The sequence below is a fragment of the Etheostoma spectabile genome, chromosome 17 (assembly GCF_008692095.1).
Source record: "Etheostoma spectabile isolate EspeVRDwgs_2016 chromosome 17, UIUC_Espe_1.0, whole genome shotgun sequence".
NCBI lineage: Eukaryota > Metazoa > Chordata > Actinopteri > Perciformes > Percidae > Etheostoma > Etheostoma spectabile.
In genome coordinates this window covers 17,032,409-17,050,979 of record NC_045749.1, presented here as the reverse complement: position 1 = coordinate 17,050,979, position 18,571 = coordinate 17,032,409, and the positions used below count along the sequence as shown (strand labels likewise).

At 40.7% G+C, this 18,571-nt stretch overlaps 1 protein-coding gene across 6 annotated transcripts in view; it reads left to right on the top strand.

Annotated features, from left to right (window-relative positions):
- macrod2 (mono-ADP ribosylhydrolase 2) overlaps positions 1–18,571 on the top strand; it is a 473,980-nt gene that overhangs the window by 332,073 nt on the left and 123,336 nt on the right. For all 6 annotated transcript variants that reach the window (XM_032540524.1, XM_032540521.1, XM_032540523.1 and 3 more), the window contains exon 6: positions 10,443–10,564. In XM_032540524.1, the coding sequence (XP_032396415.1) occupies positions 10,443–10,564 (122 nt within the window). The remainder of the gene's footprint in view (positions 1–10,442; positions 10,565–18,571) is intronic.

The window sequence follows — 18,571 nt, the reverse complement described above, 5'->3', positions numbered from 1 at the left end:
TGTGTGTGTGTGTGTGTGTGTGTGTGTGTGTGTGTGTGTGTGTGTGAACCTCACTGACATTTAAAAGATGCATGAAGCTCTGCTCACCAGCTCAAGGACCTGCTTGCACAGACCCTCCTAGAATGATGATGTACTGCCCCGGTTTTTGGGGCCCTAATCAGAGAAATTATGAGATGCAGTTGAAGTCAGGTAACAACATCACAGTCTAATGTTCAGTGGCAGAGATAAAAGGCTGTACTCACGCAGTATGTGGTTTGTTTTGTACATTTAATACAAAGCAAACAGAGCAAGCTGCTTTTAAAACTGCCACAACAGGGCCCCTTGGTACTGGGGAACCGGCGAGTGAACAATAGATATTGTGTATTCCTTCTGCATGTGATTGTATAGATAACGTCTGCCTGTTGAATTCAAATTTGGCCAACCTGCCTGCAGTTTTCCAGCCTCAACTGAGGTTTTTCAAGGGGGGGGTCCATGTAACACAGGAAATCAAAATTGCGTTTTCCTCACAACGTTAATGTGGTTGACCCAGCAGGGCTCCTTCCTCTTACACACAACTGTGTCACTGCATGCTACTTCTGAGCTGCAGCACAGCATAGCCATGCCAGATACACAACAAACAAATTGATACCTGTGGATGCAGAGTAAGTGAGACGCTTTGGTTGTACAGGATGTGACAGTGTAGCTAAAAGGGACTAAATACCCGTTGCTTGCTCACAATTGGCTCAATAAAAGCTCTGATTGTGTTGTTTTGTTAAAATAGAACAGATTGGATATAACATATCTAGAGTGTGTGTGTTGTGTGCGCAAGTGTTTCCTTTAAAACACTAAGTATCCCTTCCTTTCACATTCATATTTTTGCCAAATGGACTTGATTTCTGTGTACTATGCACTGCTACACATCAAATGGTATTGTCTTGGTGTGGTTTTATAGTCTACAACTGTGCCATTCAAAACTACTTTCATATTCACATTTTATTTTAAGTATCGAGAAAATGAAAGACTGTAAAGTGAGCAAGCAGCAGATCTAGCAAGTGATGTTGGGAGCAGTGTCACCTGGCAGCTCATTCAAGCTTAGAGGAATGTTATAGAAAGCCCAGAGCAGTGAAAACAGCTGGTGCTCAGTGACTATCTCCCTCTGTCTTTTCTCTGGGCCTGTGTTCCCTGTAGACATTACCAGGGTCACTCTTACAGCATGTGTAGAGCAAAACAGTCATCACAATGTTGTTGTCCTTCATTATAAGGCCAATGCATACTCACGCACGCACGCACGCACGCACGCACGCACGAACGCACGCCTGTTCTAATGAACCATACATTCAAAAAGCTACGAAAAGATAACCACTGTAATTTGTTTGATTTCCTCATTTTCTGTTGCTGTTCACAAACGCGGCTTGCCTCGTAGGGAGGTGGTTGGGGAGATGGGTAGGTGTTAACGCACGGGACTTTCAAGCCAGGGAGCGGAGGTCGCTTTCCGGGGAAAACAAAGATTCACCCAGGAAATGCGTGTTCCTTGGGAGTGTTACATAATACAAACCACAATCTTTTTCCCACGCCTAGTTGTTTCTGTGCAGATTCTCTGGTAACTGAACTACCAAAAATCACTGACCTGACGGTGCACCATGACCTGCAGCTCCCGGTGCTCTCTACCCACCTCACAGTCACCTATTCTCGGGTAACTGGATCACCAACTACCGCTGACCTGACGGACCATGCGAAGCACTATGCAAAGCACCGTAGCCGATATCATAGAGCCCTGTAGCGGCTAAACACATCTACTAACTGCCGCTGATACGAGCTGCATCACGAAGCTCTATAATGGCTTAAACCGCTAGCAACTGTAGCACAGAGCTCTCTAGCTTATGTCACGTGACCACCTGACGATCTGCTAGTTTTCGCATGATATCATACGTTTTAGTGTGCATAACTTTTCATACAATGTTATACAAACCGGTTCTTGAAAATGCACACACACACACACACCCACACACACACACACACACCCACACACACACACACACACACACACACACACACACACACACACACACACACATACGCCTACAGTACCTCAACAACTGTTACAGTATAGAAAAGCAGTGAAAAATGTGTGCCACCAGCCTGGGAGATGGCTTTTCAAAATGCTCTCTTCTTTCACTCAAAGAGCTTCTTGACATTTCACATACTTGTGTGTTTGTGTGCTTTATGTGGATGTCTTTAGTGTGACTCTGGAAGATGGAAAAACTTCACATGCATCATGATTGACAGTGCGGAAAAGCGCTGATCAGTGCTTCATGAAAATGTCATACTTAAGTCACTCAAAGGGTCCCCTACTCTTACAGTGGGGGAAAATGGCAGAGAAAAAGTGGTACATCAAAGTGATACTTTTATGTAACATACAGTAAGTTCTATGCATAAAACATATCAGTGACATCGTAGCTATTCTTGTACTGTATAAACCTTTATTAAATAATAATTGTTCACAATCAAAAAAAAATATTAAATGTGATGCATGATGGTCCACTGTCATCCTGTATATCGGTTCCTATCTTGCTTTTTAGTCCTTCGTCTGTTTAAATGTGGCAGAATCTCAGTGACACTCAATGGAAAAAGCTCTTTGAAAGCCAAGTGTATGAATAATCACTAAGACGCCCCTAATCCATTTTTAAAGAAGGGAATTTTAATGTAATGCAACAACTGTATCTGCTCAGCATGCGGCAGGCGATTTCTAGGTCTGCAAAAAGCTCTCTCTTTCAGACTGGAGCGTCAGCGAGCACTAAGGGATCACTCTGCACTCTCTGTCACCATGACAACGCCAGTTCCATGTCCGAGTGGGTGTACACACTTCATTTAGTTATCCTCAGCGACCAACATGGGAACAGCTGTGTGCGTGCTGAGAGGGTCCAGTCGAGCAATCACGCCAAAATACACTTAATTACTGAAAACATGGTCACTCTTGTGGGTATTATGGAATTAGAATTTGAGTGGCAGTGGTTGGCATCTACTGTATCCAGTGCTTACATTTTTATTGGGAATTAATTTGGCCTTCACCTGAATTGGCACATTCCTACTGATTGTATGTTCACTGAGGTATGTTGGAGATGAGGAATACAAATACACTCGCTAATGTTGCTATCTATTACCAATGAGTTGTCAAAGAACCCTCAGGGAGCTGTATTAACCAGTCTTATGTGTCAAGACTTTAACTTAGTCTTACTCACAACTCTTAATCTCAATTCAGTCAATTTACTTTGAAGTTGCATAGTAGGTGAAGAGAAACCTAAATTGGTTGCAGGATTGCTTTGTAAATATACACAGTACACTTGTAGCCTGATGTGTTTACGCTAGTGGATACTCACATGCCTAAACTCTAACATGCTGTGTACACACTGACAGTGAGTTACATGTACAGATGAAGTAACGGGAAACACTTGAAAGCCCTTTTAAGCAAAGTGCCATCTCTCTTGCTTTTTTTTTTTATTCATGTGCAATGTGAACGCTTTGTGATTGACAAAACATAAAAGTGTCCTCTGACAGCAACTGTATGACTAAGGCACTTATTTTCTGTATATTTAGGTGTGTGGAAGCAGTCCTTAATTAAAACCAGCATGTTTAGAAAAGTTAAAAAGATTTGATGCTTTATTTTGACAAGTTGGCTGAGCTAAACAATGTTTAACAAGAGCATAAAATTATAGAGCACTAATTTAAAAAAAAAGTTGATCGCAAAATTTTTTTATAGAGCACTGAGTTTATTGCAGTATATTGGATTATTACAGCAATGGTGGTAATGACAATACAAACAATAATAGACATGTCTCCAACTCTTATCTTTATGAAGTTAACAGTGAAAATAAATGTACTCTGTGTGTATGTATTATTTTATGTAAACTGACAGAAAACCGCTGCCGCATTACTTGTTATGAAACTGATGCCACAGTTTGTGTTGTCCATCTGTTAAAAAGGGAGATACCTGCGTCGACATCCCAGATTAGGGTATGGCTGGGAGTGAAAAGAGCCATAGAGAGCAGTATTGCTATATATTTCTCCCCTGTGTGCTTCATCGTTGAATTATCCTTTAAATGACACTCCCTCTTCTGCTTTCCTGTGTTTTGTTTTGTTTTGTTCATGGTTGTTTGGGGAAAAACGACAACAACAAAAATCGATATTAATGGCACACAGACGAGAGATTTTAGCGAATGCTGTGTTACTTTATCGATCTTCTTTTTTCAATTTGCCCTGATGCATTGCACTGTAAAGTCTGTCTAAATCAAGTCTTATAACCCGAGACAGGCAGTAGTTGCACAACACCGAGCTTCTTCTAGATTCAAGAAATCCCATCCCGCTGGCTCCATTTCACTATCCTCAGGGAGAATTTTCATAATAGACCAGCAGTCTTTGAGATGGTGCTTTTCCTGATATTATTATGCAAATAACTTTTTTCTTAATAAAGAAAGTATATGTAAGTTTACATTTAAATGACTTCAGCATTTTTGCGGGGTTTTTTTTTTTTGCTGATTCACCCTTAACAATGAGAGTTAGATAGCCACTTAGCTACTGTACTATCAGTCACATAACTTTATAGAGACACTTAATTCTACTTTCAAGACCTCCACAGACTAAAAAGCCTGCAGTCCAGTCTCCATACAGAATCTGGCTTACTTCATGAAAATAGCGACTGCCGTTAAATTCAATTTTGGCTGAATTTCTTAATGGACTCAAAGTCATTATGTGCTTTGTTGATTCTTGAGTGTGGAGGATAATTGCCATGGGCAGCATGAAAGTGGTTTGATTATTGTCTGCTAGCTCTTGTGAATTATAATAAATATAAATGAGGCTTCCATATCCACATATCTCTTTGGTACTAACAGTTGTTGGCAAGAATGGGACCATTCAGGAGCAGTCACACTGCAGTAAACATGTTCAAGCCTTTTGGAATTATTATGTGGAATGGTAAAGCAGCCTCAAAGTCAGTACAGGGAAGTAAAAATGAAAGATTGATTAGGCTGTGAAGTGCTGGTCCCTCGCTGAAATAGCACAGCACTTCTCTTCTAAATGAAGTCTAGATATTTCAAAAGATTTTTTAGTTGCTAAGAAAGTGGCGTCTATGAAGTGAGCCTGTCCCCTTGGTAGTTATTCAGCTGAGGAATATTTTAGTAGGCTCGAAGTAGTTCACACACATTCTCCAAAGTTGGTGTGGGAAAGGGACCTTTTTGTGTCCAGTCCATCCCAAACAGACCAGGCTTATCGGAAATCACTTGCCACAAGAGGTGTCTCGATCAGGAGTTTATTTCTTTTTTATTCTTTTGCTCTTGATCTTAGCCTTTTACTAAGAATGTGCAGCTATTGAGTCCTCATCTGATATTGGTATTTTCCTACATAATGCAGCTGCATAGTGCACAGAATAAGGCTCGTGCAATTTAGAGGAATGTGTCAAGATATGTTTGTCATCTGAACAGTTCTGCATAAAGAAAATATATCCCACGTCAGGTTCCTTTTAATGGCTACCTATAGTGCTCTTTAGTGTTTTCTATTATATATATGTATATGTATATATATATATATATATATATATATATATATATATATATATATATATATATATATATATATATATATATATATATATATATATATATATATATATATATATATATACATGTGTCAGTATGGAGCTAGATTGAAAAGGAATTTGACATCTTCTATTCATCTCCAGCAACAAACAAATAATTACATTTAAGGGCAGTTTTAAATGAACAGCGGTACCTAGAGGTGTGTTGCACTTGCACAATGTCACTGATCATATTAAAATGTATTGGGCTTTTTACCCATTAATCTCCAGGATCCCTGCTGTTATAGAAACATAACACTCTCCCAACAAGTCACACACTGAAGGTGCTGAGGGTATTTAGACAAAAGCATTCTACATTCTATTTGTATTTAAGGCATTTTCGCTGTTATTTCTTAACAACCCAATAGGCACAATAGTACTGAACAAAGAAGATAAAAACAAGAAGTGTCTGTTGACTCCACAGCTAGCTACATGTTTCCCCATTCCAGTGCTTTTTTATTGACTTTCAAGAATTGATGGGAGGAATGTGTGCTCATCATGGCACATTTGAAGTCTACAACAGCCAGGCATAAGGCATGCATGGTGGCACATTGCCTTCATTTAGAATGAAAACAACTGAGCAACAACTTTAAAGACTCCACTGCATCCCTGTTAGGGCAGTTTGTAGTCAGCAGCAAACCTGCCCCGTGCCGAGTGGTCATAGTAACAGAGAAGATACACATTCAGACATATGCTGAGGAAAATAAATTGTTACCCGTGGTTTGTTGCAGGATGCAGAATACAATATAAAGTGTGTGGCGTAATAGGGTCTCATCACAGCACAGTAGACAGTATCTTTCAATATCAGTCTCGTTATGGTATTTAACTTGGACCTTATGCGCAGAGTTTAACAATTGTCTCTTACAAAGAAAAAACCTGCTGCATTGATTTTGTTTTGTCTTGTTGTTTTTCTTTGCAGAGCCTATGGGCTAACGGGGAAAGAAGGCACGGATTGAATGGCAATCATCCGTCTATGCTGGTTAAATTGTGTTACTGACCTTGTAGCCCCAAGCAAGAGACCTCAATGAACAAATCCAGTGGAGATATTGGAAGGAAATAAAAACTGCTAAAAACACTGCTGGAATTGGAAGCTCATTAACTTCTGTTGAAATTGGCAAGGCAAAAGTCTTGAAGGAGGTGTGTGCAGCAGGGATTTTGTTATATGTGTGATAAAGAAGTGTGTTCCGTTAATTTCCTTAATGACTTATTTTATATGCTCAGAGCAAACTACGGTCGGCTGTGTATTGTAATTCTGTAGTTCTGGTCTCTTTCTAACCAGGTTCATTTTGAAATGATTGGATTCTTTATTTCCCTCTCAGTGCCATATCATCATTATTCATATTATTTAGCAGGTTAGCGCTGAAGATACTTTTGATATGAAGATTTGAAATAGTCTAATGATGACTGATGATTCATTTGCCTTCAACATACTAGACGAAAGCTTTCCTCTAATGCGTTACATCAGGAAATGCTTTTTGCTGTGTTTCTGCAAATGTTTTCATCCCCGCAATCAAGCCAAAAAGTGCAAGAGGGCTGCTCGTAATCATTTCTACCCTGCTAACATAGATATTTATGTGCCTCTTGTATGAAGGTTGCACAGAGACAGTGGTATACATGTGTCAGTATGTGCTTCTGAGCAGCGCAGACACTGAAATGTGTCTGTCGGCTAATGGATACAAATGATAAAAGCTGAGGGTTCTACCAGGAGAAAAGGAAAAGTGACAATAAAGACCCATGTTGGATGGATTGTCTCCCAGCGCTTTTCAAACCCTTTTGCAAAGAGCATCTTTGTATAATTTATGCAATGAAAAACATTGTGGCCATAAATACCCATTTCTTCAAAAACATTGGAAAAATAAAGTGTTTTGATATGCTTAGAGGGTGTCCTAACCTTTAGGCAAGGTTAAATTGCCCATAGCTAATGCACAACACTAACATGCCTCTCTTTATTAATATTGCTTAACTAATCAGAAGTATTTATATGTTAGTGTCCTTGCAGAAGATTTTCTTTCAGTGCAGGCTCAAAAGGCTTTTCTTATTTGTGTTTAAGTTTACAGAAGCAGCTGCCAGAGTGTTTTTGAGTTCTACAGAAACTAAATGTTCTTCCTGTAATATCCTTCCTTAGTTACAAAGTGAAATATGCCTTTCACCTTACAGAAACACAGATGCATAAATATTTATTTGATGTGGAAGCGTTGAGGATATGAGTGGATACCTTGGTACTGGTGAGATAAGAACTGTTTAAATTTTCATGAATTCACCAGTAGTCTGGTTTTTGGCGCTTGCCCTCACTCTAATTGGCATGTTGCAATTCTTGTAGTGAAAAACTTCATGAATTATGCACAAAAAACAACCTACCACGTGTCCCATTACAACCACATTGTGCAATTTTCTGCCTACTATTCTGGAAAAAGACAATACTTCAGATAGCTCCATTCTCCTTACAGCCCAGCCTCAGCTTAGCTGGGTATCACCTTGTTTCTTGCATTTACCAAACACAAAATCTTGCCCCTTAAGGTTTTAACACACCAAGGAGATCCATGGCCGTCGGTATCTGCAATGTTGGCAAGAGGGATCACTCTGATTAGCTGTTCAGACAAAGTACAATAAGACACATGAATACTTTGTGTAGATTGTAATTATGTAGAAATATTTGTTTCGACATCTTTTAACAGATCTACATTTCTAAAGCATGGTGGCTCAATGGTAAGCACTGTGGCCTCTGGGTTGGAATCCGGGTCTTTCTGGAGTTTGTATGTTCTCCCCATGTTTGCTTGGGTTTCCTCCGGGTGCTTTGGTTTCCTCCAGCATAAAAAAACTCCCGGTTCTCTCTGGAGTTAGTTCCCTGGCGCTGTAAATGACTGCCCACTGCTCCCTTTATAGGTGGGTTAAATGCAGAGAATGGCGTTTGCTATATGTACTATATGTGTATGTGACAATAAATTACCTTTACCATTACACATTACAAATTAAACTTATGAAATAATGTCCTGTATCGTAAAAATGAATATAAAGACTGTAGACTCCCTGTGCACCTTGGTTGGTGCTAGACTAAGAACTGAGCTCCTTAGCTAACTATCCAGCCAACCAGTTGGTACTAATATGTACACAGTCTTGTACCTTTTGACTTTTTCCGGATTCTCTGTTCGTTTTTTTAATTGTAAATGATAAGTTGTAAGCTTATGAGTCAAGCTGTAGCTGATTAGCCTAAGGAATGGTCTAAAACTCTTTATGGATTTTTCCAGGTGTCAGTGGAAGAAATGAATCCCCCTCGTTGGGGTAGTGGGAGACCGTTTGGGCTTTAGCAGAAAGGGGGGGAGGGTCTGAGAAATTGTCGATGTTCAAATTCTTTGGCTAAATCCTGGATCTTCACAATCCTACCTATAGCACCTTTAATGTTTAATTCACACACTCTTGTCACATCGTAGGAAAGCATATTGCTATTGCCAGATGAGTGACAACTTTGTTTGGCTCATTTTCTGTAACCAGTGTAGCATGAAGGCATGCTGGGTGGAATTACTAAGCTAGCTGACAAGCCAGCTGGCTACAGCGACCCCTTTTTTTATCAAGACACAGGCGACGCGCGACGACTCCATAGTCGGCCTTCCTCGCCACTAGTTCTTTGCCATCTGCTTGTTGTGTCAGCACCTTTAAGCAACACCAGTGAAAGCCACTTGATTCTAGTGGTTCCCCTTGCATTTTTTCATCCTGACCTATTAAGCAACCAGACATGCAACTGAGACCTAAATGTAATCTAGAAAGGATTTATGGTCAGGTAGAGTAATAATATAGCTTGCATTTTTTTCAGTGGGAAAGTGAGGCTAAGTGTTTTATATTATAAGTAAATGGTGAAGTTAGTTGCAAGAAAGCACAAGACTGCTGTGTTTCATGCCCTCACCTGAACCTGATTCTTTAGTATTCATACTTTAACAGGGTTTAATATTTTAGTGCACAGAAATGGGGACTTGATGTGTTGAATTGCAAATGCATGAGTCATAGTTGATCTATATTTAATTGGCTATGAATTAAGATTCACCAATAAATACTGCTGAATGAAGTAAAAGACTGCGGCACTCTGAAACAGTTTGTTTTTAAAATAAACAGAGTTCGACGACACAAGAGCGTGATATTGCATCCAAACCGTGGTGGCCGTTTTGAGGAATTTTTATCACGTTTATTAGAATAATATTGTACTGTTTCATTGAAATCCTCGCAGTTTGTGTGAGTGTAAATGCAACACATGCTAAACCTTTCTGGAATGCACTGTGGGCGATGCAGTTACTTCTCGTTTATCGAGGCTGACGTGGCCTGTCCGCCACTGAGAAGGCCAAGGGTAGTCAGGCAGAAGGCGAAGATTATGTTTCTGTCAAGTCACTGCTTGGATCCTCGTATTTTCCTGTCATCACTCCTATGAATCAATTAAGAAGCTGCATTCCTCAGTCTGGCCAGGCCAGACAAGGGGACCAGTGATTGACAGGTAAAGACATTACTATGCGAAGGGAAAGAGAGTACAGGGAGAGATGAATATTTGAGTAGATGGCATAAAAGAGTCTTGTAATTGATTTTCTATCTAAGCTGCTGTTTCCTTTTACTGAATAAATGCATTCATTTCAGGCAGTGGGTTGTTCATGCCAGCCCTATTGTCTCATTGTGAAGACAAACTTTATCATATTTTGTATTTGATGATGACTCTGCAGATTTCAAAACTTTAGTTTGACTGCTCATCGGCATTGTACTTATTCTTAAAGTACACGGCACTGCTAGAAATACCGTCAAACTTGTAACCTTGCTAGAAGTGGGCTGAAAAAGATCTTTGTGTGTTGTCCCTTTCCGACAGATGTTATCCACACCGTGGGCCCGGTGGCCAGAGGTCATGTGGGTTCTACTGAGACCAATGACCTCACCTCCTGCTACCAGAACTCCCTCAGGCTGATGGAGGAGCATGACTTGACCACTGTGGTGAGTACAGTACTGCTACCGCGTTTCCACTCATCTGAGGAGAATTTTGTCTCTGTCTGTGTGCAGCTTGAAAGCAATAAACTGTGTGTATGCTCTGTGTTTTTGTTTGACAGTGAATAAGCCTTCAGTGAGAAAAGCTGTTTGAACATTTTAGGAATTTTGGAATAGGTACAAGAACAAAAGGATTTAGCATCTTTCATTTCAGATACAGTTCTGAAAAGCCTTAATCTTCTTTATTCAAACAAAACCAACAGAGAACACAACAAAATGGTAATGTTTCATGTTTGTTAAATGAAGCCTTTTCATGTGGACTACTTTGGCTTGTGATTAAATAAAAGGCAGGCCTTTGTATTCACCACTGTGTACAGTGAGTATGCAGTTGTTATCTTTATCATTGTTTGGAAAGCCACTTTAAGTTAGATCTGTGACCTTTCTTAAATTTTGTAAAAGTCTTGACGTAGAGCTTAGATTTATTATTTTACAAGAAATTAAATGTCGAGCACCAAAGAGTCATTTTAAATGTTTTGATTCATGTGTATGATTGTGCCATGTCTGCAGGAAGCATTTTCTTCTTTAAAGCTCTAAAAAAAAAGCTCACTGTTGATTGAATGTGGCTGATTTATAGGAGGGTTTGGATCAGACAATGCCCACACAACCCACAACTGGCAGCAGCCGATCATTCACACACTATCCCAGCCTCTAGTCTGTTGTGGACCGTACGTTTCAGTCTGGTCCATGTGATGAATGGATTTGCCCTGCCCACAGAGGGTAAACAAATCAGTATCACACCAAATAGCCACAAATCACATTTTCTGCACCAGCCTACTGCCCTGAAACCTCATCAGAGGCCAATCAATGGAAGTACTCACCAACAGAAAGAGGAGGCATAGATGAGTGCCAGTTTCATTAAAGATGATTGTGACAAATTCCTGCTCTGTTGATGACTTATTATGAGTGTGACAGACACCTCTAGGTAGCAGTTAAATGGATTGTGAAGCAAAATGACTAAAGTGTTTTTGAAGTTTTATCAAAATCAGCAGCATGCCTGCTGAACTGTCACATCCACGACGATATGATGAGCCACAAGCATGACATTACATTACAATGTAATTTAAACAATTGAATAACTTACTCTGCTGGGCTTGAGGCTTCATGGGCAGAGACAAAGCCTCTTCTGCAGCACCAGGTCCTTCAGGCCTCATTGCAGGAACACAACACCAGCTTGTCTGCTTTCATCCACAAATGCTCCAGTTGTTACTTTGTTTCTGGCACATTCCAAAGATGTATTTAGTTTAGGCCTATCTCTTGATTTATTTATCCAATAATCCATATATTTATGGAAAACTGAGTTTCTGTTTTTACAGGGAGCTGCCTGTATCCTGTCTAATGTATTTATACAGCTGCTCTGTGTTGCGCAGGCCTTCAATAAAAACAGTGGTGTTATGTGATTGAGCGGCCTTGTAGGATGAGCCTAGTCATTACATTATCTTAGCCACTGTCCATTTTGTCTCTCCTTGCTGCAGGGACAACAGCCTTTTTACCAAACCAAAGGGGAAATTGCTGTTTCTACAAGCAAGGATATGGCCGGGATTTCGTTTTATTCTAGCCTGGCTTGATATGCAAGACCTACTTGAAGAGCGGCTCTCAGGGTTCTCTAGTCCTATTTCTTTCAGTCTTGCGGCCTCTTGGTGCAGAGCACAATGAGACCAAGTTTTTCGGATAGCTGATCAGCACTAAGCTCATTTTGACTGATCTGAAAGGGTCTCACTATGAGTTTTGCTGTTTGAGAGAAACAAGAGATCCCACCGAAGACAGGCACCCTGCCAAGTGGGCAAAGGGGTGGAGGGAGGGGGGCTGCATTTGGGAATCCTAGACGGCTGGCTCTCTAATGGGGATTCCAGGGCATTACAAAGGGATAGGAGTCAAAACAAAGCCTAACACAAAATAAACTTGAGCATGAAAGATTGAAAAGAAGCAGAGCTCTGTAGTTAATCCCTGTTTCTGAGAGCTCAAAACCACCCTTTAGGCAACAAAACAGCACGGCTACCACAGCCGTCTCATCAAACTCTTTTTGTGACTGTAGCATGTCAAAAAAGTGAGTTTACTGGGAATACCACAGAATTTCCGGACTGCAAGTGCAGTTCCTTTACCTAAGGGCAGCTCAGTGTGTATGACTGAGCATTTATAGGAGTCAGAAATTAGAAAGAAGAGCTTTTCCTGTCCCCAAGTGATCAGTGTTGCGCTGATTTACAGTTCTGCTGGGACAGAACTGGAGAACATAGTAAATGTAACTTTGAGGCAACTTAAGGCTAGTCCTGGCTCTGAGTTAAGGGGTTGTTTCAGAGTTTTCTAGCTTGTATACTAACCGTCAGGTTGCAATAGAATAAAAACAATTTGAAAGTAACAGCTTGAATGAATATCCTTAAGTTCTTAAAGTCATAAAATAGTCCTTGTGGGACATCTCAGTGGACTGTGGGGGCATTGAAATGAGATCCTTGTTTCATTGTTTTAGTTTTAAGAGATAATTGGGAAAATGTGAAAATTAATGTACACTGTCCCTGGCCAGAGAAGCACAGTACATTTTTTTATTTTATTTTTGTTTTTATAACACTCAATACACTCAAGAAATCTCTACACAAAATGTTAGTGGCTTGTTTTTTATCTAAAGGCTTGAAACTCATACTCGTGGATACTTTACCAAGCCATATTGGCTGAAATATAAAGGCAGATATGCACATAATGTTTATAAAGCTATCACCTGGCCCACAGGGCAAACTGTAAGGATAGGATGCAGCTCTAAGCCTTACTGAAGGATGCCCTTCAGATGAAAAATGATGATCAACCTGAGCCAGGAAACCTCCCGTTTAACCCCCACCCTGAAGTTGCGAGCTATCTGGAACGGTCCAGGCGTTAACACCCTCGCTCTGTCTTACTCTCTGGATAAATATCGGATGGCTGGATGACCTATTTAGTTCTATTTTTCAAATTATTTTGCTGCACTGCATGCTGAAAAGTGATAGCGAGTATTTGTGCCCGTGTGCATGCTTTCATTTTGTATTTTACATGCATCTTCCTGAGGCATATGAATGTGCCTGTGGTGTGGCAGTGTTCTTTGCTCATTCCTTCCGTGCCCAGAGGGCTCTAATACTTCAGTGTTTTTTCTTTCCTTTTTTGCTGTGGCTGAAAGCGCAGCAGGCTGTCACAGCTCCCTGGGCTCTGACTGACCACAGCCAGAATGCTCGCGTTGCCGGATGGGCTCTGCAAAATCACACAGGGGAGCAGTGGGAGCTGCCTGTGAGTAGAGTTGCAACTCTGGGGTGATGAGCAGCGCGTTGTCAAACAGCCCCCTCCTCTGCTCAATGCTTGCCACACTACAGTATGTTGTTTGGTTTTAAAGGAGGCTCAGGTGAGGAGCTAAAGAGGAAATATTGCTAGAAATATGGATTTTTGGTAGATTAATTTGAGACATGAAATGTCATACTAACACTGCCTCATGGTCAATAGAAGTGAAAATGCTCTAGCAGGCTATCAATATTTGCTTGAGCCAGGGCATAGTGAATATAGCCATGGTTTCTCCGATTTACAGAGAATTCCAGTATCATTTGGGATTGATGAGATTGATGGGGAAATTCACTAGTCAGCAGTACCACACTATTACATTGACAGAAATTTCAAAAGACAACAAATGAAAGAAAAAAAAGATTTTGTTTGTGTGTTAAGGTGCCATGCAGTGTGAAAGACATGCAGATTTATAACCACTGACTGCGACCTGCCAATCACATCATCTTTAAGGAATAATTTACTGCAATCAAGATTAGCCTTTTTGTGGTGAAGGTTTTCACCTCTGTGTATGTGCATTTTATTAATCGGAGTCATACAGAGTACATATTCAGATAGACAATGTATGGATACAGTACATACATACTCATGTGAACTGTATCAGTGTACAGTTAGACCCTAGGGGCCCTCCCCTTCAAAGAGCTGGAAAGCCATACAATACATGGTTCTGAGGAGACGGTTAATGCAGGTCCCCTGTCTTGGTTAGTCATGGAAGGCTGCTCCGATTCTTCCCTGGAAGCAAACACAGCATCTGTCAGGCAGAAACCAACTGACTGTGTGGAGGGGGACGCCACCATCTGGAAGCCATTCAAGCTCAGACTCTGTTTTGTTTCAGAGATTATATTAAACACCGCTTATACATTGGCCTTTAGAAAAAAAGAATGATCATGTTTACTAAAAACGTCATTATTGTTTTATTTAATCTTTTCTTCCTTTTGAGTAATTTGGGAAGTATTCTGTTGAGACAAAATAACTAGGATTTTAGTTTTGAGGGTAGGTGGCATACCAAATCAGCAAGCATTTTAATTGTTGACTAATGATCTTGTGGGCAATTGAGCCTCTGATTTTGTTCATAATTTGACATTGACAGGCCACAATTTGATGCTTTTTCGAAAGTATCTGTCATTAAGCTTTTTCTGGCAGCGTGCAGTGGCCAGTGACAGGGTCGCAGACTGTGTTTAGTGATGTCTTCTCTGACTCCCAGGCGGCCCTGGAAGTGTTTTGTAGTCATAACACACTGGCTTCGAGGAGATCCAGCAGGGAAGCCACAAATTGCCCGTTGAGAAAAAAATGCGGAAAGCCAAGTGGATTGGAGATGAATGGTGTAGAATGATTGGATTAACCAACCTTCTCTGTGAGCTCATTCCAAGGCTGCGAGGAGCATTAGCTGCCATTCATTTTGTCCGGCAGTGGTCCCAAAATGCATTCCTGCAAACAATATCTTATAGTGACACATCAGCAGGCACACCCTGCTTAAAAATGAAGGCTGATGGCCCCCACTAGATAATCTGTTTAACATGACAGGGACAGCAAGTGAAGCACAAACAAACACTGTATCACTGAGATAAGTGACTACACCCCCAAGGTGTCTTCGATGTTAGACAACACACTGGTGATTGGAGGGCAGGTTGACTTTTACCTTATCTTGGATTCTGTTTTGGCCGACCGGTTTAAAAATATCTCCTCTGTTCTCAGGAACCATATGAAACAAGCTGTAAGTAACTTTTATTATTGTACCTTTATTCGTGTAGGTCGAATGGTGATATTTGGAAATGTGTTTTTTACTGCGGTATTTAAGTGCACTGGAGGGTCTTTGTCATTATTTATGTTTCCAAATACTACCATATCAAACTTAACGACTTTGTACTCCACCCTATTCCATTTTGGTTTGCCGACTCCCCAAGTGATTCATTAATTTTCATTTATGCACTGAGCAGACCGTGCACAAACTTTTCCTCCGTCCGCTTCTCTACCATTTTCTCGTAAATTATTGTCCGCAAGTGCAAGCGACTGCAGATTTAATTATATAATGGCTGAGAGAAGTATAGAGGCCTAATGGTGCACATACTTGGCTTCTGATCACAGGAAAGTAAACTGTGCCATTAATTGGGATAGAAGAATGAGAGGTTTACTGCTGATCTGCTTACACAACGCAGATGGTATTTGTGTCTCTATCACCCAGAATTCCATGAAGCTTGTACTTTGAATTCCTCCAAGATAGAATTCAAGCCCGTTTTCTTCATGACAATATTTACAGACCTTTACAGCCAATTGCAATTATGTGGCACATTTTTTTTGACTGATGTTCCCCACAGACCGCCTATTGATAGATAAGATAAGATAATTTAGATAATTTGTTTATTAGTCCCCAATGGGGAAATTACTGTACTGCACTCTGTGTACACACTTTTTGTTAGTACTCACACACAGGCCTGAAATACACACACATGCTCAGGACCTATACATGCACTATACATGGAGAGATGTCAGAGTGAGTTGTTCATGTATTTGCAAGATTCTACTATGTATTTGTTAGCTGTCTGCTGCACTATGCTTGATGAAGATAAAGACCCATATGTCACAGAACAATATGAAGGCCAAATGCTTTAAAATAAGGAGACAATGCTAACACTATTAGCTTCTCATGTCAGGTGAATCTGTTTTTTTTTATCTCATGCCTAAAAATACATTTTCCCTTTCTCTAAACCAGCCAATGTAGTTTATTTGTTTTTTAAAGATTATTATTCTGATTAAACTGGATATTATGCTTGTGTTTTTGTTCCTTTAATCAAAATGTAAGCACTCTAGCATTGTTTCAGTGTTAATCCAGTGAAAGATCAAGAGTAGAAACAGAAACCTAGCTTGAATGAAAGGGGGAAAAACTAGTCCAGTATGTGCTGCTGAGGATTTCCCTGGGTGTAATCCCCCAATCAGTGATTAGCTGCAAAATGTGATTATAGCCCAGCCCTCGCTGTGGCCCATCGTTGCTTGTAGCCCGCTTCCACATACAGTACCTGCATGCAGCACAAAGGTTAATTAGACTGAAGCTTTCGAAAGGTCACGCTGCCATTTAAATTAGCCGGTGCTATTTGTCTGATCCGAATCATTGGCAACACTGGGCCAATTAGATCCAATTACACTGATAGTGGTTGTGGTGGTCTGCCACCTAGTCTAAGTTAATGGCCATTGGAACCCCAATTACCCCACTGCCCTGATTCAGAAGGAGGCAACCACAACAGGAGGTGCTTCAGGTCTGGGTGAAGGAGACAGCCATGCCATTTCACATTCCCTTGACATTACCTTCACTCCAGGAGAAACTACAGGACTTTATGTGAGGTGAAATATTAGGATATGTAAAAAATGACATTTCCTCACCTCCTTTAGGGGTAATCAAAGTTGATGGGGATTGAATAGGTAATCTTCTGAGTGTCTATGTAGAGTGGGCTGAGCATGCTAGAGTCTTGATTACAAGCACAGGAAGCCCGTAGCAATCATCAGAGAGACTAAATCCTGTCTCCTACAAAGGCTACTCTACCTAGATGTTCTGTGAGGGAAATGGCAGCAGTTCTGTTCTAGATTAATGTGTTCTGACAATAATAAAGGCTCTTCAAATAATGTAAGTACTAAAGCACATTCAAGCAGTATAAGACTGAGGCTCAGCACTCTGGCTGGGTTTCACTTTATGTTTTTCTCTGGTGCTGTACCTGGCTGCGAGGAGCTTCTCGAGACGGTCTCATGAATTTCTATGAGGCTCACATCCCTCTGCGGAACTATCTGAGAATAGAAGCGACAGCTCGCACCCAACTGAGGGACTGTCAGAGGAAGTTGTTGATTAAACAGATGTCTTTTCTTCCATATGCCATGAGACGAGAACACCACAATAAGCATGCATTAATTAAACAAACCTGAAGAATGTGGACAATATAGGAGAACAAAAGGCATTTCTGTCTATCTTTGTCTCTCGGCTTCACAACAGGAATGAGAAAGTGTCTTCCTTCTTGCCTCTGGTTTGACTTTCAGAGAATACAAACACAAGAAAAGCTCAAGAATCTACCCAAGGAAAGAGTAGTCAAGTGACAATTAGTTCTGTTTCACAACTCATTCAGTCATTGTTGATTTTTACAGTACGTCACAAGTCATTTGCCTGCGGAAGGCTTTTGAATCACATTGTTTCAGACAAAAGAAAAACTTTAGTAGAGACAGAACAGTACATGGACAGTGGCACCATGTTTGCTTTGAAGCCTCCTCAACTACGAGCAATCCAACAAAAATAACCCAGTCCTTGCTATACACCATGAAAGCCTGTTTTTACTCAAGTAGGCTCCCATCTGTTCAGAGTTGTGCTTGCATCTGAAACACTAGTGTCATCAAACATTTCCTCCACCACCTGATCCTTTGATCAAAGTTGTGTAGCAGGATAGGCGGTTGTGAAATACATTACATGCAAAGTAGGCCCCTCTCAAAGCCCGACAGTTGCTCCTCAACTGAGCAAATCCCAGCAATGTCACAGATACTGGAACAGATTGCTGTTCATCGGCAACGGACCTTGGTGGAATGAGTTCTTGTTTACATCATTATGGTTAATTGCCATGCAGAATCAGTCCAGCCAACAGTGTCTGTACCGTGTGTGTGTGTGTGTGTGTGTGTGTGTGTGTGTGTGTGTGTGTG